Source organism: Prosopis cineraria, unplaced genomic scaffold (genome assembly GCF_029017545.1).
Source record: "Prosopis cineraria cultivar Desert tree isolate PC_DT_omini unplaced genomic scaffold, ASM2901754v1 PC3, whole genome shotgun sequence".
Lineage (NCBI taxonomy): Eukaryota > Viridiplantae > Streptophyta > Magnoliopsida > Fabales > Fabaceae > Prosopis > Prosopis cineraria.
In genome coordinates, this window is record NW_026555334.1 from 31,509,809 (window position 1) to 31,534,225 (window position 24,417).

The following is a 24,417-nucleotide window of genomic DNA, read 5'->3' on the forward strand; positions in this document are numbered from 1 at the left end:
TAGCATTAATTAAGCGATCTATTATGGAGACACGTAGTAATCTCATTCTAAAGGAGCCTGTCATTAAAGATACCGGCACTAAATCATGTCTTTTACTACTTCCGTCTTAAATTATAAAATATTTTTAGAGAAAATTTTATAAATTAATAAATCTCATTAAATATATTTAATAATCTTATCTTTTCAAAACAAAAATATAAACTTTTAAAAATACTCATCATTTAATATATTAAAAAGAAATGAGATGCATTTTAATTATACAGAGAAAAAGAGTAATATCAAAATTAATGCATTTAACAAAATCTTAACTCATTCAAAATATCTTATATTTTAAAATAAAAAAAATTTTTAAAAGTGATATACAAAAAGAGTACTTCATCTTATGCATCTTCATGATTACCACATAAAATTGTGTCGATCGAGAGCGGAGAGATTAAAGGCATATATAGTAGGTGGCACATATAGCACTATGCTACGTTGCAAGCCATGGATACTCCCACAGACTCGGAGAATGAAACATGCGGGCTATGCGTTATACGAGATCAACAAGTACGTGTCAGCCAACAGTCAAGTCACGTACAGTGTCATACATGCAAAAATCGAATCTTCATATCTCGGCTGAAGTAGTCCATGATGACAAACCAGGTTCATTAATTACTGATTTTGTAAGAAGCATTTTTGCCATCAAAGGTATGGTAGGCCATATCGTCATTTATTGCTAATGTTGTACCCTATGTCATAAAGTTTTAACCAGAATTCCCTATTATTCGGTGCACAAAAAATTTTTTTTTAGCCATATATACCCTCGATCCATTGAAATCAATCTCATTCTCTAATCTCAAAAGCTAGCATTCATGCGTAATCACCATTCTACTTCATCGGAAGTTCCGAAGCATATGTTACTTTTAGATGGCTGAAATCAAACAAGTCCACATACAATGAAAAACAGAGATCTGCAAACATCGAGGTATAAAAAGGATAAATTTTAAGTAAAAGAAACTTGCCTACTGAAGTATATGTGATGTCATCTCATTAAATAAACAAGAAATTGTTCCATACCAAAGACAAGTTATTCCTGGCGATAAGGTGCGTGGATGTCGTAGCAGAACTTTTAGTGTTTAGTGCAAGAAGAAAATATGATATCACTGCATGGTTCGATTCGCTTCGTCAATTTCTGATCAGCTTAATATATACATCTCTGACCCTCCGTGGGTGTATTTTTTTTTTTTGAAAAAAAAAACTCTCCTTTTTTTGGACAACAAAAAGAAACTTTCCTTGATTATGAAGTTACGATGAAAAGTGATCATTAATTGCATATGCAGCTCTCAAGCAAAGGGCGGCATCATTTTTGTCAAATTCTAGTGAGATGATGAGTTTATAATTGATAAATGCACTCTTATTGCGTCACAGCTAGCTAGGTTGACGACAAATTTTGTCATATATGCATGGATTGAGGCATTACAAGAGATTTCTAGAGTTGTATAAGTTTTCTAGAGTTGTATAAGTGATAGAGTAAAGGATCCAAAGCATGGCGGCCCAACTCAAGTCCTCCGGTCTGAATTCCGGTAAAGCTATGCCCAAAAGTCAAGTGAGACGCAGCTGGCTGCATCAATTTGCATTGCAAAGTGATTTTTTTTGGGGGTGGGGGTGGAGGTGGGCATTCGGTATTTTGGACATATCCCATATCAAGCTTGAGAGATTTAATGACGACGAGGATTGACCTAGGTTAGGTTGGGATGGGACCCTTTCAGGTGAAAGTTCTACCATAAATGTTGGTGCATTTTAAGACTCGAAAACTTGAGATTTTTTTATTAAACTAGTGTAATTTTCTTATCAATTGAGCCAAGCATCAACGGATACACTCACTTGATGTTGTTATCTTATAAAAAAGTAGTCACCTATCATCACTTTCTATTATTATATTTATCATGAAGTGGCAGCATATCATCATTGGCTAAGATATAACAAATCTCTGTGTGTGTGTGTGTGTGTGTGATTTAAACACGCTCACGACCTGAGATTTGCTCACTGTGAAGAAATGATTAGATAAAGCTTAATCCCATGCCTGACGTATTGACATTTGACTCGAAGAAGCATTTTTTGTACAATAAAATTGTGTTGCGTAAGCACTAAAGCAGCATAGGGTTACGTACGTGAATGAGGAGTCCTAGATGGAGATAAGCGACCAAAGCATCGATATTTATAGTACTACTGAGAGCTGTGACGAAAGACGACCATGCGTGTGAATCCAAACAGTTTAAAGATGGAGGCACACGCTTTCCACAATCAATATATATATATATATGTAAATAAATGTAATGTGGTGAACCAGATATACAGGCCTTGTATATTAATTACATGCCGAGGATCTTGTATGGCTTATGAATAAGACTAACTTTTTTATAAATTTTATATATATATATATATATATTGATCATTTGATAATTTGTCCCCTCAGCATCACTTTGGTTTTCATGTTGATTCTTTATCTAGATCTTCAGTTAAGTGATGATCATGAATTTGATTTAACAGTCTCATAGAAAAATATTTTAAGGATGAAAAAATGTATTTTGTGTAATAGTGTATAAATTTTGATGACGGAATGGTATGTTATGTGTAGTTACATGTCTATATATATATATATATATATATGTAAATGTACATATAATAGTATATCAAACTTTTGTATATAAGGGGACATTTCTTGAAGGCCATATTTATTTAACATCAACAAGAGGGAAATTGTGAAGCCCAAATGGTGGGATATTGTGTGACACAGAAAGAATACCGAATACAAAGCGAATCGAGAAACACTTGGTAGCTAATCAGAGCCAAAAGTTTAGACATTAAGCTATTTTATCTTATATGATAATATCTAAAACCAAGTTGCCATATGAAGCCACAAGTGTTCCACATGGGAAGATTTTGATCCAAATTATAAGTTTGGCAGCCAAGAAATGTGGAACGACATGAACCAATAGTCCTTGTTTCCAATTGTTTCCACTCTGGACCATGCCTTTTCCACCGACCAATTTAAAAGATTACAACTCAGAAACCAACTTGGCATGTATTAAGCTGCTGATATATAATGACACTTTTGGTCACAACAATAAATAAAAATATCTTCTTGTTTCAAATAACTTGAACATTGTCACATTATTTGTTTGCTGGTTAATTAATTTAGTGACAGAAACGACGACTGCCAAGTTTTTGCAAAACGTGTCGGTTTGGGGCATAAATCAGTTTTACCTGAGAATTCTTCAGAGAAATTACATGAAACAGAGAAGAATGTGATTTTCATATATGGATCAATGTTGGGACGACCTGTTCTGTAGTGACGAACTTGAGACCAAAAAGGACAAGAATAGAGACAAATCGTATCTGAAAGGATTTTCTGCTGAATGTGCAGTATATATACATATATAATGAGAATCCTAGCTAGATACATATATATAGTTATCTATAGACATAGAGTCTTCATGATTGCGTAAAGCAGGTTCATGCATTTAAGTAGTTTTTAACGATAGAGTAAACATTTTATATAGCTTATCTCGTAAGCGCCAAACACTTGCAGTTAATTAGATTGCCGATTAATAACATTCAGCATGAACCTTTTTGCATGCACGGATACAAGATGCACATGTAAAAGAATTTTTCAGTTTAACTTGTATAGTCGTGTGCATGCATCTTATAACGTTCAAGGATTTGTTTATTGAGTTTAATTAACGAGAATCAATCAAGCATTATGCGTGGGCCGGGACAGCGGGAAATATATTGCATTATTTATATTTCCTCATTTTTCGGAGGATTATATTTGTTAATCAAAATCCATATCACACGCATTTATATATATATATATATATATATTCAATTTGATGCAATTCCGAAGAAACAGATATGCCACTTGATGCAATATTTTTAGCATTTTTCAAAGAAAATAATGTTCAGAAACAAGAGGACTGTGTATCAGTTTGTTTTATAACTTAGCTAGCTGCAATTACTTAGGAACAATTCGTGATTCTTTTTTTTGTTTTAAATTGCTCATAACTAGATATCCTCCTATTTAGAAGTAATTATATTTGAGGCAAGGTCTATTATTAAGTGTAGAGATTTAAATATTAGTTCATGATATTATGAGGAATCAGCCCCTTTCATTATATTCAATTTTCATTGATACAATTCTTTTTCTTTCTAATACAGGACTCTTCGTGTTTATGTACATGTTAAATAATAAAAATGTATCGCAAATACACATATGTTTTTAAATAAAGGCTTATTATAACATCTCAAAAATGCTCATGTTAATTGGCTTACTTTATTAATTATCATATTTTCTTACTGGGGAATCAATGGAGAGCTCATGGAGGTTAGACTTTGGTGAGAGTTACGTAAAGTATTAGGATCCACATATGATCTCGAAACTAAATGATTCAAAGGTGGAGAATTCCGTATCTAACAAAATCCTTTTCAGCTGTTTATAAGTCATATTGATTCGTTTACGTATACACCGATTTCAAAAATTGATTAAAAAAAAAATTTCAAACTTCGATCAATGGCTAATTGGTATAGAAAAATTGAGGCTAAAAGAGATGCACGCTTACGAAATGAATTGATCGTGGTTGTTTTAGGAATTTGTATATAATATAAAAATTATATAACATATTGCACTATTCGTGAACCATGAACTTATATATATTTTAATATCCATGCATGCCAAATCAAATTGATCAAAATTTGAAGATATTATTCCTTCCACATGAGAAGAGATTTGATTGGCCATTAATTAATTTAGCAGCAAACAGAGCCCCAATACAATGGAAGGGGGCTCTTCCTCACAAGTTGGCCAGCAACAGCATATTTTCAAAGTGATATGGGGAAATCAGATCAAATTAGTTGTTTTGGGTTCCACTTCCACCAACACATGCACATGGAAGACATGCACATATACAAGTTCATTCATCCACAAAACATGTCCAAGCATGTCTTGTTGCCTGCCTGCCGCCATGACCTCCAATCTCACTCAGGTTTTGTTCAATCATGTTGCACTCCCTTTATCTTCACATGCTTCACAAATTTAAGTCTTTCATATATTACTTGTGTTGATTTGCAGTTTGATTAATCCAAAAATAAAGAATGAATTACCCAAATGAACTTATGAATCATGGAAAAGATAATTAATTTCTTGATACCTTAAAATATTTTTAATTATTGTAAAATCCTCATCCCAAATTACTAAAACACTAAATCATAAACTCTAAATACTTATTTGACCGAAAAATACTTTAAAAAAAAAAGGCTTAAATCCGAAACTTCTAAAAATAAAGTATCATGTATGTTTTTCTTGCAAGTGTTTTTAGAACTAGTAAGTTAACTAATTTTACTATCGGTGTTAATTTGCACAGCTACTTGGTTAAAATAATATTCTTGTTGTAATTTAAGGATATCTAGTTTAAAGCATTCTTAATTATTACATTAGCTTAGTTGATTTCGTGAACCTGACCAAGTACCACAAAAAAAAAAAGAAAGAGAAGAGAAGAAATACAGGCCCTCTCTCCAGAGTGAGAGACTAGAAAGTTTGACCCCAATAATGAAACAAGAAAATTGTCTATTGGATTTTATTTTTCATGGGCCTGGAGTTCTGACCTTTTGTCTTTGTCAGATGGAGGAAAGGAAAAATGGATGAATTCTTTATTGTCTTTGAAATCCAATTCTTTAGATATTTAAGAATTGAATTTTGTTAAAAAAAAATGAAATAAATGTAGATACTTTTTGATTAAAAAATCTAGAGTTAAATGGAAAACTGGTCTCTAAACTATGACTTCAAAAGTATTTAGGACTCTAAACTTGTTTTTGATATAATATTTTCTTTCAATATTTTAAAATAGTATAATGTGTCATTTATCATTAATAAATATTAACTTTGATCATTCGTTAATCAAAAAATTATACAAAATAATCAAGAATTTATTGATTCTTTTTTGTTATGTTTTGGGTTCTTGTTTATAATTTTTGGTACTTTTTTGTAATTTTCTTGGTCCTTTTTTAAATAACTTTTAAGGCTTTTTTTTGTCATTTTCTAATTTACTAATAGTTAAAGTTAACTTTTGTTAATGGTATGAGCGACATTAATCATTTCAAATGTTTGTAAGAAAATATTATATAAAAAATGAATTTGAAATCCTAAAAACTCTTAAAGATATAGTTTAAGGATGAAATTTTCTAACAACCTCTACCATTCACACGGTTCATTTTTTAAACTTTTCATACAATTCAGTGATTCACATCACACCCCACACCTGCCCTTGTGTAAAAGGCTAAAGGTTAAGACTATCTAAATCGGTTGGTATGGGTAAGCAAACATCTCAATATCTCGCGTCCGTGCGCACAATCATCTAAGAACATTAGTCTTTTGATCTAATAATAATCAAAAACTCGAAACTCTACTTTTTGAAAACAATAAACACACAAGTAATTGACACTGACGAGGCACGAAGCATTTACAATACATATTGTCAATTTGCCACCAACTTTGAGTGTTTTTTTCTCGGTCGAAAACTGAGGATGTATTTGACATCAGAAATTTTCAAGTGATGATTCTTAAAAAGTTCATGCTAGATTTTTTTTTTAAAAAAAAATGTTCGTTCATTGCAATATTTGTAAAACCTTTTTATGAAATTTTAATTTCCTAGTAAACTTGTTATCCACGACATTTGCACTATCCCCAAACATTGTACGAAAATTCTGACTAAACACAATACACAGTAATTTGCTGGGAATGCAAAATTTTGAAACAAAAGTAAAGAATTCTACATTAAAATTAAAATTCCCACATTACCAAACATATCCTCAATGCCAGAAAAACCGGACAAGGTTAAAAAAAATAATAGTAGTCAATAAAACTTGTAAGATGGAGCAGATTTGACTTTTGAGACCTTGGGGATAACTTCCGTGCATTTAGCATTTTTGGAACTTGGATACCCAAAAAAAAAAAAAAATAGAGATACCGCCCTATGAAATAACTGTCTGAGTGTGCAGTCACTTTCACTATGTTGGATCAACATTGCCCCGCACTTGCCTGTGAATGTGAATCTTTGAATTGAATGCAAAAGCACTCAAATAAATAACAAGAATTATAGGCAATCACAAACTATTGTGCTTACCAAGTTCTTACACACTATATATCAATGATGCAGAACTAAATGAAACTCCGATGCTAAACTAACAGTTTCAGAAAAGGAGAAGAGAAGAAAACCATAATGAAGGTTCTGCTCGTATAATTGTAGCAATTACTCGCAGAGCTTCTCAACTGCTGTCACAATCTGCGCAGGTTGAACGACAGTCCATTCCTCCAATGTCCCAGCATATGGGGTTGGCACATCCTGAGAGGATAAACATACAACAGGAGCATCCAAATAATCATGGAAATTTTCGTTGATGGCAGCGGTCAAACTAGCACCAATTCCACCTGTCCTCATGCACTCTTCCACGATTAGCACACGGTGTGTCTTCTTGATTGAATTCCCTATTGTGTAGAGATCAAATGGTTTCAAAGATCTGATATCAATTACTTCAGGATCATACCCCTTATTCACCAATGTCTTGGCAGCTTGCATTACATGATACCTCATCCTGGAATAGGTCAATATGGTTAGATGCTCCCCTGGCCTGACCATCTCAGCTTCTTCAAGCGACAATACATACTCTTCATCTGGAATTCTCTCCTTGAGGTTATAAAGCAGAACATGCTCAAACAGTATCACAGGATTCTCGCTACGAATAGCAGCTTTCATCAAACCCTTGGCATTGTAAGGGGTTGAGCAAGCCACCATCTGGATTCCAGGGATTGACTGAAAATATGACTCCAGTCTCTGGGAGTGTTCCGCCCCTAATTGACGCCCAACTCCACCGGGTCCACGGATAACAATTGGTATTTTGAACTGACCTCCGGAAGTGTAATGGAGCATGCCACAATTGTTGGAAATCTGGTTAAATGCCAGAAGAAGAAATCCCATGTTCATGCCCTCCACAACTGGCCTCAGACCAGTCATGGCAGCCCCAATACCCATCCCTGTGAAGGAGTTCTCAGCAATAGGGGTGTCCAGAACCCTCAAGTCACCAAACTTTTTGGCCAGGTCTTTAGTCACCTTGTAAGATCCTCCATAGTGACCTACATCTTCACCCATGACGCATACAGTGGGATCCCTTTCCATTTCTTCTTCCAAACCTTCACGTAAGGCTTCAAAAAGGAGAAGTTCATGTCTGAAAACAAATATGCATCTGGTTAATGGCAGAAAATAGGCCCTACCACCAAAGCTGGCACGCACAGCAAACTAGGAGAAAACTTAGAGTCAAAGCATAGTTCTAAGTTCAAGCAACATCAACCATTCATGTCTACACTATAGATCATGCCTTAAAGAATGTCCCAAAGGTTTTGATCCCACATCATTGCCCCACATTTATTCAAATAATTTGTTGCAGCTATCCATCAGCCCCATAAGGAACATAAAATATTATAAATTTGCTATTTGCTTAAGAATTAATTAATAGCAATTAATTCTCATGTCTCCCTGCCACTGTCATAAAACAATTTTTCCAAGATCTGATACATAGACAGATATTATAATAAAATATGGCAGCGGATGGCACTTGATTGCTGTTTGTTTTTATTTTAACTTACAAGAGAGTTGAGAATTCTTATGAAGCATGTAAATACACAAATAAAGAACAAGACATAGTAGAAACCTGAAATAATAGGCCAGACAATTGGACTAAATGAAACTGAGATTTTTCTATCAAATGTGTTTTCTATCACCAAGATACTGATGATGACAACAATAAGCAATGCCATATTTAACAACAGTCTAACTGCTGCCATTTCACAGAGGCTATCAGCTTTTTCACAGGACAGGTTACATAGGGAAACTGTTAAGAAAACAAATTACTATAGAAATTTTTATTGGCAAAAAATGGGAACTAACAGACAGTAGTTTATCTGAGCATAATATCTTATAAGGGCAAAGGAGTGGCAAAATAAAATTTTTCCAGACCCAAAGCAAGCATTTGCATTAGATGTACAATACTACCCTCCAGCACCTAGAATCTTTCAAGAAATCTGCCACTTCATAGCTCAACGAGGGGTCTATTAAATTGCAGTTTTAACTTGCCAATATTTGTCCTACAGCATCTTGCTCATGTTTCAAACGTGTGGGTCTACGCAGGAAACTAAATTAAACAAACCCCAAACGTATTAGTTCATAACAAAGCTCAGGTTTTCTTTCCTCCTTGCAGTTTTTCAGATCAAGAATTTAGTTGATGCATTGGAGATTTCATAAATTAAAAAACAGACATTATCTTGGAATTCAACAATCAAACTGCGATGGATGTAAGTTGCGCTTCGTTGCAGTTAACAAAATATATTAAATATATTACTTGGTTCCTTAACAAACAAACAAGTAAAAAGTGTGAATTAGAAAATCAAATTGCTGTACACCGGATCTATCTCATGCTTCAGGAAGCATTTCCAAGCAGACAGAAAATATGCTGCCAGAAGCACAAGTTCCTTTGAACAATATATTTCAAGTGTTAAACAGTTATCCGAAGTTATTTATTATTTACATTTCAATTTCAATTATAGAAGAAAAAACATGAAATGTTGAAGGATTGATAAGGTTGCTAGTTTCCCCCCTCCTTCACTAGCTGATTTGCACTTTTTACATTTTTCATTTACAATGTTTTATTCTTCCATTGATAATCCAAACATTCTAAGTGTGCTGTGTGCATAGCAGAAAACATCTCCGATAACTGTTTGATGAAACGTTAGAGTGAAAACTGGAACAGTATCATCAATTTGAGTTGCATTGGACTGCATGTAAAGCTCAATTTATCACTAGTATACAAAACCAACATAGCTTCCATCTAATAATTTATATCACAAGATATCATCGACTAAAATGATTAAGCAGGAACTGGAAAAGACAAAGCTGAAGCCAGATATACAGAGATATACAGCAGTGGATGAGATAGAACAGTAAGTGGTTACAGTTAGAAACCTACCCAGGTTTCGATGATGTAGAAGCCGCAGAACCATCTCCTTTAGTCTATAGAAAACCCACAAAAAAATTAGGGACGCGACGCCAGCATGAAAACCCATTCGCGTTGGGCTGATAAATAGATTTGGAACGGAGGAGGAGAAAACCAAACTCGGAAAGTAATGGGGGAAAGATAACTTACTGCAACTGCATTGGCAATCAAGCGTTCGGCCTTACGAGCTCCCTCATTGAGGTTCAAACTCGCATCAGATCTGACTGCAAAAATGCCAGATTTCCTCCCTGAATCAGTAGCACGTTAAACCAGAGTGTAAGAATCAACATTAGAGTGAATGACACGATACATGCCCAAAGACAGACTATACTTAGAAATGAGAGAAAAGGAACAGAATTGGAATCATAATCCTAGAATTCCAAAGATTTATGTATCCCAGAAGGCACTGTCTCTGTCACTCTGCAAAAGAGAGTCCAGTAGAACCAATAACTAAATCCACAAGGGCCATCCAGCAAGAAGGACGGCGAAAATAAAGGCACAACGGGAGATAAAAAAGAGACAGGAAGCAAACCTGAGTGGGATCTTGGAGAAAAGAGCCCAAATTTCTTGGAGTCAGGTGAGCTTGAAGCAGAGAAAGCGGAAGCAACAGCCACACCCTGAAGAAGGGTCGCCATTAAATCAGAAAGGGGATCGAAGATGGAAATGAGGAGAGAAAGGAGCGATGGGAATTTTATAGAAAAGAACTAAATAGCAGAGGGAGAGAATGGGCGGAGCAATTGAGAATCGAGATTGCTGAGCTGTGGCCTGAGGGACTCTCAGGTCTTTATAGCGTTGGGTTACATTAACTTTCCCCTCCCTCCCAGTTGTTCGCGAAATTGTGACAAGGCAAGCCGCATAGGTTCCATCGCCCAACCAAAATTGAGATTGCCAACACCGATGGCCTCTGTTACGAGTACGTTTGTTGTTGTTATTGTCTTTTTTACTCATTTCATCGTTTACAATAAAATAAACTATTGTTGTTAACAATTTAACGTGGTTAATCAGGTTATGATTTCAATTTATCTGGTAAATGCTAATTACTCTCTTCCAGGTTCAATATAAGAAACAAAAACTACATCGTCAAAGTTTTAAAGAAAAACGGTTATTCTTTTAAAATATGTCATAAATTGTTTTTCCCCCAAATTTAATCCTTGAATTTCTACCTGGTATTATTTGATCATTCTTACTTCCTACTCACTCATGTCTTAACTGTAGAAAAAAGTTAACAAATTTCATAATTCTTGAGAAATAATAATCAATATCCTTCAATTTATAAAAATGTTTGACTTTCTAATTTTACCTTTCTATAAAATTGCATGGTGCAACTAAGAAGGTTTAATATTGAGTAAAAATAATTACTACATCTTTATCCTATGTTTAGGACTAGATAGGGCTCTAAAATGTTGTCATATACTACATATAGACCACAATATCTAACATATTCTAGAGATCATGTTGGATTAAAAAAAAAATATAGAGCATGGGTAGTTTTTGTAATTGTTTTTAAAATAATGCATTAAAATTTCAACTATTATTATTAAAATACTTGTATAAAATATTTAATCAGAGTATAACTGAAAAGATAGGTAAAAATTTTCAGAGATTAGGATTTTATTTTTTTAAAAAAATTATGAAATAGTTATCAATATTTTTTATTATGATTTAACAGGAGTAATTAGGGTTAGAAGTGACCCTTCTAAATTAACAAAGTACATGGTTGAAAGAATGAAATATACGCGCTTTGTTTCTTCTAATTTGAATCAAAATAACTCTCTCAAAATTCTTTTATATTCAAAACTTAAGTTTGCCACAAAGCTGATAGTCTAATTTAAGTGGCAAAATTGTGACTCTGTAGCATAATTACAAGCCAAAAGAATGAATATTATCAAACGAATAGATAATGATTAATTTTCAGGTAAAATACACAAAAATGAAATGATATCAAATTTTATTTTCCATCATTAATTAATATTATTTTATTTATGCCTCTTTGGTTTAAAATTGTTTAGATCGAGAAAATAGTTTGAGGGCCCACAGCACATGCAGACGCTGCTCAAGTTGTTGGTTAGAGTCAGGATCATTTAGGCCAACAACAACAAAGCAACTTTACGGCCTGTTTGTTTAGTTTTTTTTTAATAATTATTTTATACAAAGTTTAAGGTATTTGTTTAAGATTTTTAAAAATAATTAAAATATAAAAAAATCATATATATATATATATATATATAATTATTTAGAGAAGCTAATCTGAGTAGCTTATTAAAATAAGCCCCACAGAAATATAAGCGATGGCATTTATAGTTGGAGTAGGGTTATGAAACATAACTTGTTAAAGGCAACTAATAAATACTTTTTAAAAAATATAAAATATTTTTAATTAAATTTTACTTCCCAATGAAATATTTACTTATTTTTAATGAACTTTATTTTTTTATATTTACTTTTATTTAATAAAGTATTTGACTCTAAAATAAATATAAAATAATTTATTTAATAGGAGCATTTAAAAAAAGATAATAATTATATCTTAAAAGATTAAAAAAATACCATATATTTTTTAATATTTAATCTCTCAAAAAATGTATTATATTTTTTAAGGAAGGGAGTATGTAAAAATTTTTTCTTCCGGTTGGAAGCCAACATCATTTTGGGTTGGTAAATATTTTCTCAACTTTCAAAACTCTTAATTACTCTCTCCGTCCATATTTATAAAATGTTTTTAATCATATTACGCAAATCAATAAAAGTTAGTTATCTAACTAAAAGCACAACAACATTTTAATTTTATTTTTAATTATTATAAATAAAAAATGAAGGGAGAATGACAATTAAGAACCTTCTAAGAATATTAATCTTAATTACGGACCATGAAATTTTGAAATTTCAGTTAAGGATCATGATCCTTAATTGTGATAAAAAAAATATAATTTGTGAGATGAGATTCACTAACGCAACTTGAGAATTCACTAACCTAACTTAAAAAAATTACTAATGTATATTGTGAAAACATGAAATCCCACTTGAGAATGGAATGTTTAACAAAAAATGCCACTTAAAAATTCACTAACTAGATTTGAAAAAATTTCTAACGTATATTGTGAAAAAATGAAACCCTACTTGAGAATCAATTGTTTAATAAAAAGTGACTTGTCTAAATTGATTTTTTTTTATTAAACAATCAATTCCCAAGTGAAGTTTTATGTTTTCACAATATACGTTAGAAATTTTTTCAAGTCGAATTAGTAAATTCTCAAATAGCATTTTTTGTTAAACAATTAATTTTCAAGTGAGGTTTCATGATTTCATAATATACGTTACAAATTTTCTCAAGTTGGGTTAGTAAATTTTCAAGTAGTAATAGTGAATTCTATCTCACAAACTACATTTTTTTATCACAATTAAGGACCATGGTCCTTAATTAAAATTTTAAAATTTTATGATCCGTAATTGAAATTAATGTTCTTAGAAGATCCTTAATTGTCATTCTCCTAAAAATGAATCTCTTTTTTTAAAGTAAATTAATGAGAGTATTTATCTTTTTTCTTTTCAATATAATAAGGATATAATAGTCCATTTTTTAAAAATATGCTAATAATTTTTATATTTAAAAATAAAAAAAACTGAAAAACTTTTTATATATACAAGGACGGAGAGAGCATGTGATATAAAACTACATAAAATTAAAAGCGAATGGCGAGATCCTGTGTTCAAATGATCATCTCAGCGGCTTTGACTCTGACGAAGATATTAAGTACACGTTTGAAATTAGGATTTAAGCACGTGGAGAATGAATGTTAAATTTGGGAGAGGAAGAGGAGGAATCAAGTGCCAAATTGGAGAATGGATGTCAGGCCAAAAAATAAAAAAATTGGATAATGGATATGCTGAAATTAAGAATGTGTGAATTTAATGAATTTTGTTTAGAAAAATTAATTATTTAGTTTTTGTAATTTTGATCCAGTTGTAATTCAATCCCTAAATTTTGACTTATTATAACTCAATTTCTGAAGTTTTGACTTGGTTGTAAATCAATTCCTAAACTTTGTCTCTTACAATTTAGTTCAACTTCTTAAATATTGATCCCTATATTTTAAAAAAATAAAATTAAAAAATTAAAAAAAATTGGAACTTTTAATATTTATAAATATTAAAAGAGTTTAGTAATTTAAGATATTAGTAATAAATATTTTTAATTTTTATAATTTTATTTTTTAAAATCTAGGGATCAATATTTAAGAGATTGAAACTTCAGGGACTAAATTATAAGGGGCAAAATTTAGAGATTGATTTATAATTGAGTCAAAATTTTAAAAATTGAGTTATAATGAATTAAAGTTCAGAGAATGAGTTATAACTGAGCCAAAACTATAGAAACTAAATGATTAATTTTTTCATTTAGTTTTTTTAAATAATAGAGGGAAGATTTTGTTGTATGTGTGTCAAAAGTGTGTGTGTCGAAGTCCCACATTGACTAAAAAAATGAATCTCCTAGTGTATATATACTAAGAAATGAAGTGGGCTAGTAAATTGGGCTTGGAGGAGAAGTGGCCTCGCGCACATGAGACAGGCCAACTTAGGGCAATCACAGTTGAAATCAATCGATTCGCCCCCCTATGCGCCAGTTCAAGAGGCAATGGGTTCCTTTTACTGGGTTATTTTTACAAAAATAATTAAATAAATAATTATTTTTAGCTTACCTGAAAACCTCTACTTTTACTGTTTCGAATTTGAAATTGAAGCCTTGGCAATTTTTCAACATTAAACCTCTTCTGAAAATCAATTTTGTGAGTTAATTTTTTGTCTGCCAACATCTCCAAATAAACCGATTTTGTGAAGTTAATATTTTAAATGTTTTGCCTGCCAATGTTTCTAGACAGAGGCTTAACTGAGATTTACATCTGCATAACCCCCAGACAAGTGCTTAAACATGATTTATGAGAATGTAACTGAAGCTTTAATTCGATGATTATGAGCCAACATTCATGTCTCCTTCCTCGGGCTATATATAGCCTTAGGTATGGACAAAACACGGTACCAGCCTCTTGAGTTTTTGGGGCAATTCTCTCCTCCTTCTGTCTTCTGTTTGTCTATTCGTCTGTGTTTGCTCTTAGTCTCTGTTGTTTTGTTCCCTTGCTCCGCTGCAGAAAGTGCTTGTTTAATTCGGAGGAACTGCCGGTCCGTCGTCCAGGTGTGCCGGAATAGTTCTTAAGGACAGTATCCTTCTGGGCACGACTCAAGCAGTTTGAAGTTTGCTGTTCACGTTTGCCGCCAGTGTCACCAACAATCTTAAGAACTACCCAACCCAATGGCGACCAACAGTGCTGAGAATGTCGCTCCTGAAGGTGTGCCCAGTGGTTCGGCTGGAGGTCAGTACGTCCCCGTCGCTGTTGCTGTCCCCCTACCGAGGCCATTCCTAGACATATCAAAGATAGAAGTCTTTAACGGCAGGAACTTCAAATGGTGGCAGGAACGAGTCTGCACCGTTCTTGACATGCATGGTGTGGCCACTGCTCTTACTCAATCTAAGCCTCTTACTGATACTGATCAGGCCCAAAGAGTTGTATGGACTCATGCAAACAAGGTATGCCGACACACTATGATTAGCACTTTATCTAATGATTTGTTTGATGTCTACTATGTCTACAAGGAAGCTTATAAGATATGGGAGTCCTTGGTGATAAGGTACACTGTTGAGAATGCCGGTAAACAAAAGTTCATTGTGGGCAACTACTACAAATGGGAGATGACCCAGAACAAGGATGTGAATGAGCAAATCAACGAATATCATAAGCTACTGGAGGAGCTTCGTGCTGAAAACATTGGCCTTCCAGACGAGTTCGTTGTTGGGATTCTGATTGAGAAATTGCCAGAATCTTGGTCTGATTACAAACAGTAGTTGAAACACAAACAAAAGCAGCTGTCCTTGACTGACCTAATCACTCACATCATCATCGAAGACACAAATCGCAAGGCAATACGTGTAGCCCGAACTAAAGAAATGACATCCAAAGCCAACCTGGTGGAGACAAAGCCTCACAACAAGAGGTATGATTCTAAACCTACAAATAAGAAGAATAGGAAATTTGATTACAAACCCAATGCTTTTAATCCCTTTTTAAGAAGAAAGGAGATTGTTTTATCTGTGGTAAACCAGGACACTATGCAGCACAATGTAGGAAGAGAGCAAACTGTGATAAGCCTCAGAAGCCAAATGTAAATTTGGTACAATGAGATGGTGATAGTGATGATGACATCATTGCTGCAGTGGTGTCACAAGCTCTCTTGATTTCTGATGTGAAGAAATGGGTGGTAAACTTCGGGGCTACCAGGCACATATGTGCCAGCCAAGAGATATTTACCTCCTATAATCATATAAAGGAAGGGGAAGACCATGTTTACCTTGTTGATTCCCGAACTGCTAAAGTTCAAGGAAAAGGGAAAGTGGTCTTAAAGCTCACATAAGGAAAGATTCTGGCTTTGAACAATATTCTGCATGTGCCTGAAGTTAGAGCTTAGTGTTAGTTGCTCTTTTAGGGAAAGCTGGGGTTAAAGTGTCATTTAAATCTGACAAGATTGTAACGATAAAAAATAATGTGTTTGTAGGCAAAGGGTATTATAATCAGAGACTGTTTATTTTGAATGTTGATGAAATGAATAAGACTGAATCTTCTGAGTATATGCCTGTTTATATGGTTGATTCCTTTAATCTATGGCATGCTAGACTAGGTCACGCTAGTAAAGGTTATATAAATAGGATGCGACAACTTGGACTACTTTCTGAAATTAAAAACAATAATTTTGAAAAATGTGAAGTATGTGCAGAAACTAAACAAAGTAAAAAACCTCACTTTTCTAGTCAAAGAGAATCTGAATTACTATCTTTAATTCACACAAATTTAGGTGACTTAAAATAAATCATAACTAGAGGTGGTAAAAAATATTATATCACTTTTATTGACAATTTTTCAAGATATACTAAGGTATACTTGTTGAGAAATAAAGATCAGGCTTTTGAAAAATTTTTTTTATATAAAGCAGAGGTTGAGAATCAGTTAAACAAAAGGATTAAAAGGGTTAGATCTGATAGAGGTGGAGAATATGTTTTGTTAAATAATTTTTGTGAAAAAGAAGGAATTATACATGAGATCACACTTCTTTATTCTCTCGAGTCTAATGCTGTTGCCGAAAGAAAAAATAGAACTTTAAAAGAAACAATGAATGCTTTGCTTGTGAGTTCTTCTGCACCTGATAACTTGTAAGGTGAAGCTATTTTGTCTGCATGTTTTTTACAAAATAGAATACCTCATAAGAAAATAAAGAAAACACCTTATGAGTTATGGAAAGGGTTTAACCCAAATTTAAAATATTTGAAAGTGTGGGGTGTCTTGCAAAAGTTTTATTACCTGACTCTAAAAAGAGAAAAATTAGTTTTAAAACTTTTGATTGTATGTTTATTGGGTATGCTGAACAAAGTGCAGTATATCGCTTTTTAGTTTTAAAAAGTGATATTTTAGACCAAAATACAATTGTAGAGACTAAAGATACTGAATTTTTTGAACATATTTTTTCCTTGAAAATTAAGCATATTTCTAAACTTGTTGAGAATTCAAAGTTTGAACAAAATTTAAATGAGGATTTGGTTTTAAGGAGAAGTAAAAAGCAAAGGAAAGAAACAAGTTTTGGAGATGATTTTTACACTTATTTAGTACAAGATGAACCGTTAAATTTTTATAAAGCTATTTCTTCTCCTGATGCCAAATTTTGGAAAGAAGCAATAGAAATTGAAATTGATTCTTTAAGGAAAAATAAAACTTAGGTTTTATCAAATTTGCCCTAAGGAGCTAAGGCTATAGGGTATAAATGGATTTTTAAGAAAAAATATTTTCCAAACGGTTGAATTGATAAGTATAAGCAAGGCTTGTGGCTAAGGGTTTTACTCAAAAAGAAAATATATATTATTTTGACACATTTTCTCCTATGACTAGAATCTCTTCTATAAGAGTTCTTATTGCTTTAGCTTCAATTTACAAACTTTTTGTTCACCAAATGAATGTTAAAACTGCTTTTTTAAATGGTGATTTGGAAGAAGAAATTCACATGGTACAGCCTGAGGGATGTGTGATTCCTGGGCAAGAAAATAAAGTTTGTAAACTTGTCAAGTCTTTGTATGGCTTAAAACAAGCGCCTAAGCAATGGTATGAGAAACTTGATCAAGTTTTGACAATTGGTGGATTTTCTACTGTTGAAGTAGAAAGATGTGTTTATACAAAGCTTGTGAATAATGATTGTGTGATTATATGCTTGTACGTGGATGATATGCTAATTTTTGGCTCTAATATGTGTGTTGTTAATGAAACAAAAAAATTTCTTTCTTCAAATTTTGATATGAAAGATATGGGTGAAGCCAAAGTAATCTTGGGTGTAAAAATCATAAGGAATGAAAATAAAATCTTGCTTTTCCAAGAACATTATGTTGAGAAAATTCTCAAAAAATTTGGACATCTTGAAAATGCTCCTCTAAATACTCCTTATGATTCGAGTGTGTAATTAAGAAAGCACAAGGGTGATCCAGTTGCTCAATCTGAGTATGCACAAATTATTGGAAGTCTGTTGCATTTGATGTACTTTACTAGGCCTGATATAGCTTATGCTGTAGGTAGATTGAGCAGATATACCCACTGTCCAGGCAGTAAACACTGGGAGGCTCTGGTGAGAGTCTTGAGATATCTGAAAGGTACCATGAATTATGGTATATCGTATAGTGGATTTCTCGCTGTATTGGAAGGATACAGTGATGCTAACTGGATTTCAAATTCAGAAGAGACAAAATCCACTAGTGGTTACATATTCACTCTTGGTGGTGGTGCAATAACCTGAAAGTCTGCAAAACAGACAATTAACACAAAATCCTCAAAGGATTTTGAGTTCATTGCCATGGAGCTAGCTAGGACTGAGGCTGAGTGGTTGAAAAACTTCTTAACAAGTATTCCAATAGGTGAAAAGCCCACACTATCAGTATCTTTACATTGTGATAGCCAGTCTGCAATAGCAACGGCTAAAAATATGACCTTCAATGGCAAAAGTAGACATATTCTATTGAGACATAATATTATAAGGCAGCTGCTCAAAGATGGGGTCATCTCAATCGATTATGTGAGATCAGAGTTAAATCTGGTAGATCCATTGACTAAACCCCTAGAGAAGAAATTTATTATTGAAATGTCGAGGAGAATGGGACTTAAACCTATTTGAAATTAACGGTGATGGCAACCCAATCTTTGTGATTGGAGATCCCATGATGAAGGTTCAATGGGTAAGAACAAGTCACTTGTTAGTTCTGCTAGCACTGAACTTTGTCCTTTCTTATGGCTTAAGAAAGTGCTAGAATGTATTGAATGGAGATTAAGCAAAAGCTCTTAATGTTTTCATAGTCCTTATGAATGGTGTATTCATTGCAGATACACTTGATAAAAACACCTATACAAATGTAGAGTGGAGCCGCTCTTATAAGATTATGGCAAAATCTCTAGAGCATTTGTTAAAACCAGGCGTGCGCATGGCTGATAATGTGCAAAACCATCGTTAATAGCAGAGACTGTGGGGGTATAATCCGATTAATAAGACGTCTAGCACATGCTCAAGATCTGTTGGTTCAATAACGAAGTTACACCAACTTTTTTGTGTGCTAAGTTTTATTAGTCTAGGTTTGATTCAAGTCAATGGATACCAAATTCGAAGTGAATATCCTTCGTGTGAATAAACACAGACGAACATAGATCCTTTTAACACATGTGGGGGATTTTTGTATGTGTATCAAAAGTGTGTATGTGTGTCAAAGTCTCACATTAACTAAAAGAAGGAATCTTCTAGTGTATATATACTAAGGAATGAAGTGGGCTAGTAAAATGGGCTTGGAGGAGAAGTAGCCTCGTGCACATGAGACAGGCCAACTCAGGACGATCACAGTTGAAATCAGTCGATTCACCCCCTTGCGCGCGAGTTCAAGAAGCAATGAGTTCCTTTTACCGGGTTATTTTTACAAAAATAATTAAATAAATAATTATTTTTAGCTTACTTGAAAACCTCTGATTTTGCTATTTTGAATTTGAACTTGAAGCCTTGGTAGTTTTTCAGCATTAAACCTCTTCTGAAAACTAATTTTTTGAATTAATGTTTTGTCTGCCAACGTCTCCAGATAAACCGATTTTGTGAAGTTAATATTTTAAATGTTTTGTCTGCCAACGTTTCTAGACAAAGGCTTAAATGAGATTTATGTTTACGTAACCCCCAGCAAGTGCTTAAACATGATTTATGAGAATGTAACCGAAGCTTTAATCTGGTGATTATGAGCCAACATTTATGTCTCCTTCCTGGGGCTATATATAGCCATGGGTGCGGACATAACAGGGTACCGGCCTCTTGAGTTTTTGGGGCAATTCTTTCCTCCTTTTGTCTTCTGTTCGTCTATTCGTCTATGTTTACTCTTAGTCTCTGTTGTTCTATTCCCTTGCTCCATTGCAGGAAGTGCTTGTTTAATCTTGAGGAACTGCCGGTTCGTTGTTCAGGTGTCGCCAACAGATTTTACATCTTATAAAAATAATAAAATAAGATAAAACATTAAAAGAGAAAAACTTTCGCACACATTCATGAATATTAACTTAAAAGGATTTAAATTTTCAAGTTGGAATCCCAGTGAAATGCATCTCCACTTTTCTTTGCAGTTCGGTGTTTTTTTTAATTAAAAAAACCCACATTGTCAATGATATTCACTTTTTTTGTTGTTGCTTAAAATATCTTTATAATCAATAGTTGTAAGATTAATACCTGAAAGAATTTGAGTATTATTTAAGGAGTCATTTTTTTAAGTAATGTTTTTTTTGCACACCTTTAAAAATCAAATGTTGAAATGATATTTAAGGAGCCAAACTATTATTATTTATATCACAATATTGACTATTTAGTATTAGCTTCTGGTGTGGATACTCTTCATGTACTTTCTCTCTCTCAAGTGGAAACTGAGAAATATATTAATCAACTAAATCTGAAAGGAAAACAACAAAAACAAGTCTAAATACATAAAACATTCCTACGTCTTCATCCACCACCTCAAAACAATTAGGCGCAGTAGATCAAATAACTAAAAAATTAGTGTCAATGTATGTGTTAACTGAGCTAATAAATATATGAAGATCTATTACCTTGTCTATAAATAAATTAAAAATAAAGTTGCCAACTTCTCTCAAAATTTCACATAACACAAAACATCTATTAATAAATTAATGGACTTCTCATGATTTTTGGTACATGTTTGAATAAAACCCAAACTCAAGTTGAATAAAAAATATCATCCAAATCTTGTTTGGTTTAAGAAATTTTGAAAATAGCTTTTGCCTCCAAAAGCTTGTTAGACAAAAAGCTGGAGGAACTAGCTTACAGCATTAATGGTAGGTTCATCTATTTTCTTCTTCTTTCATGGTTTTCTTTTCTTTTTTATTTTCCAATTACCGTTTCATCTTTCACTTTTTTTTCGCTCTTTGTTCCTTAAAATATGTAATTGTCTTTATTCTCTACTTGTGTCTAAAAAAAATTATTAAATATATTTAATTATATACATTATCTACAACATATAAATCTTTTATCTTTTTTAATAATTATAAATAATGGTTTTCAATATCTTTTTTAGTTTTAAATTTTATTTTTTTATTAATTTATTTAATATTTTTATATTTTACAAATAATACCTAATTAATTTAGGAAAGAAGAGGAGTTAATTAAAGAGGAGGGATGCAGGGTAACAACAGTGAATGAGGATGAAGAAAGGACATTTAAAAAGATGAAAAAATTAATTATAATATTATACTATAATTTTTTTATATTATAATACACGCTACGATTTTTCTAAATATGAATGTTCTAAATTACAACATTAAAACATGTTGTATGTGTGTCAAAAGTGTGTGTGTGTGTCAAAGTCTCATATTGATTAAAAGAAGGAATCTCCTAGTGCATATATACTAAGGAATGAAGTGAGTTAGTAAAATGAGTTTGGAGGAGAAGTGGCCTTGTGCATATGAGACAGGCCAACTCAGGGCAATCGCAGTTGAAATCAGCCGATTCGCCCCCCGCGCACAAGTTCAAGAGGTAATGGGTTCCTTTTACCGAATTATTTTTACAAAATAAATAATTATTTTTGGCTTGCCGAAAAAGCTCAGTTTTTTGCTGTCTGAAGTTTGAAATCAAACCAAGAACGTTTTTTGACCATTAACCAGATTAATTTTCTAAATGTTTTGTCTTCCCAACGTTTTCAGACAAGAGGTTAAATGTATTTTACGTTTACGTAACCCCCCAATGTTTCCAGACAAGTGTTTAAACAGTATTTATGACAGTGTAACCGAGCCTTTAATCCGGTGGTAACTCCCCAACGTTCATGTCTCCACCTTCGGGCTATATATAGCCATGGGTGCAGACAGAGCGACCATAAGCCTCTTGAGTTTTTGGGGCAATTCTCTCCTCCCTCTGCCTTCTGCTCCTGTGTTTGTTGTCTGTGTTTGCTTTTTAGTCTCTCTTGTTCTATTCCCTTACTCCGCCACAGGAAGTACTTGTTTAATCCTAGGAAACTGCTGGTCCGTCATTTCGGTGTGTCGAAATAGTTCTTAAGGACAGTGTTCTTCCGGACACGATTCAAGCAGCTCATAGTTCGCCGTTCACGTCTCCCGCCGGTGCCGCCAACAAAACATAATTATAATAATATGTGAGAACATGGATTAAAAATTAGCATTTAATTTATAATTTGTTTCACATTTTTAGTCACAAAAATATATACAAGTAAATTTATGTTTATTATTGTCATTATATATTTCAACTGGCTTTTAAATAAAATCATTCAAAGAAATTTCAATTGGTGTAACTGGCTTCTAAAAAAAAGGTATTCAAACATAACTTATGCTATATTTGCTAACTTTTCTTTTTAATTTTAGTTTGTTAATCTTAGTTGAATATTAATCTTAGTTGTAAATTTTTTAATCCAAACACATATTTAATTGTATTATAAGTATCTATAAGCAATTCTACCTCCAAAATTTACGTAAAAAAAAACAAAGAAAAAGAGAGACTTATGTTAAAAAAATTGATATTCATGATAGGAGAGGATTCTTTTTTTTTTATTTTTTTTAAATCAAATAGAGATACCTACACAATATCTATTTCTTTTGTGGTTCGAGTGGATTCAAATGCGGGACTTTGATAATTTTTTTTTGTTGGCCAAACGGGACTTTGATAATTGAGGGTCAATACATCTTGCATACCTATTTTGTAACATCTCAATTTAAATTTTAATAGTTAATTTGGGTTAATAAAAATTAAAAAAAATATTTAGAGGTAAGCAAATTAGTAGGAGATGATTATTAAATCTAACTTAAGATATAATTCTAAATTAAAATTAAAAAAATTAATTAAAAAATAATAATAAATAATAAAAAATATTATTAAATTATTATTATAATAAAAAAAGAAAAGGTATTAAAAAAAGGGAAGAAGAAGAAGAAGAAGAACGGGTTTGCTTTCGGCGGCCGCGTAATGATTACATATAAAATAATAAAAAAAAGAAAGAAGAGAGAGGAAAGAAGAAATAATAAAAAAAATGTGGGACCCACTGAATTTTTATAAAAACTCACCCGTTTCTTTCGTTTCTTCATTCTTCCCTATGCGCGAGCTGAGGCTGAGAGAGCGTCTAGTTTCGCCGGTGCAAGAGATCTGAGTTTTTAAGGTAAGAGTTTTTAATAGGATATTTAGGGTGTGATTTTAAGCTTTTCAAGACTAAGTAAGTGTTCTAAACAATTTTCTTAGTCATTCTTCCTCTTTGGTTTTTTATTTTATGGTGGTAGAAAATTTAAGATTTGGAAGAGAGATGAATTTATGTTGAATAAATATGATTTTTGAGGTTGTTAGTAGTATAATAAATGTTCTAGAATATAAATTTGTTGATGATCTTTGAATTTGTGGCTTAAGGATCAAATTCTAAACTAGATCTGAAAATATATGTTGATTTATTGAGGTTTAGATGATTATTTGGGATGAAAAATGAATTATTATGGCTATAGGATTATGATTCTAAGCTAGAGACTCAATTTTTAATTTTTGGATATTTTAGGTACGAATTTATGAAATAAAAAGAAAATTTTGATAATGGAAATTAGTTTAGAAGCTGATTTTTAGATTATTAATATTTATTGATAATTAAAAGAAGAGTTAAAAATTTTACTTAATAGTGTTGACTCTAGATTTGTATTAAGATTGAGATTAGAAATTATGTTATATTTTTAATTCTATTATTAGAAT

The 24,417-nt window shown here is 32.5% G+C and overlaps 1 protein-coding gene across 1 annotated transcript; it reads right to left on the bottom strand.

Annotated features, from left to right (window-relative positions):
• Positions 1-7,011: 7,011 nt before the first annotated feature.
• On the bottom strand, positions 7,012-10,966 carry LOC129304521 (pyruvate dehydrogenase E1 component subunit beta-3, chloroplastic-like). Its single transcript, XM_054944208.1, has 4 exons — positions 10,613-10,966; positions 10,231-10,328; positions 10,054-10,097; positions 7,012-8,259 (listed from the first exon to the last, which is right to left on the bottom strand). Exons 1-4 carry the CDS (start codon positions 10,713-10,715, stop codon positions 7,287-7,289), a joined length of 1,218 nt encoding a protein of 405 aa, XP_054800183.1. The 5' UTR covers positions 10,716-10,966; the 3' UTR covers positions 7,012-7,286.
• Positions 10,967-24,417: the final 13,451 nt, after the last annotated feature.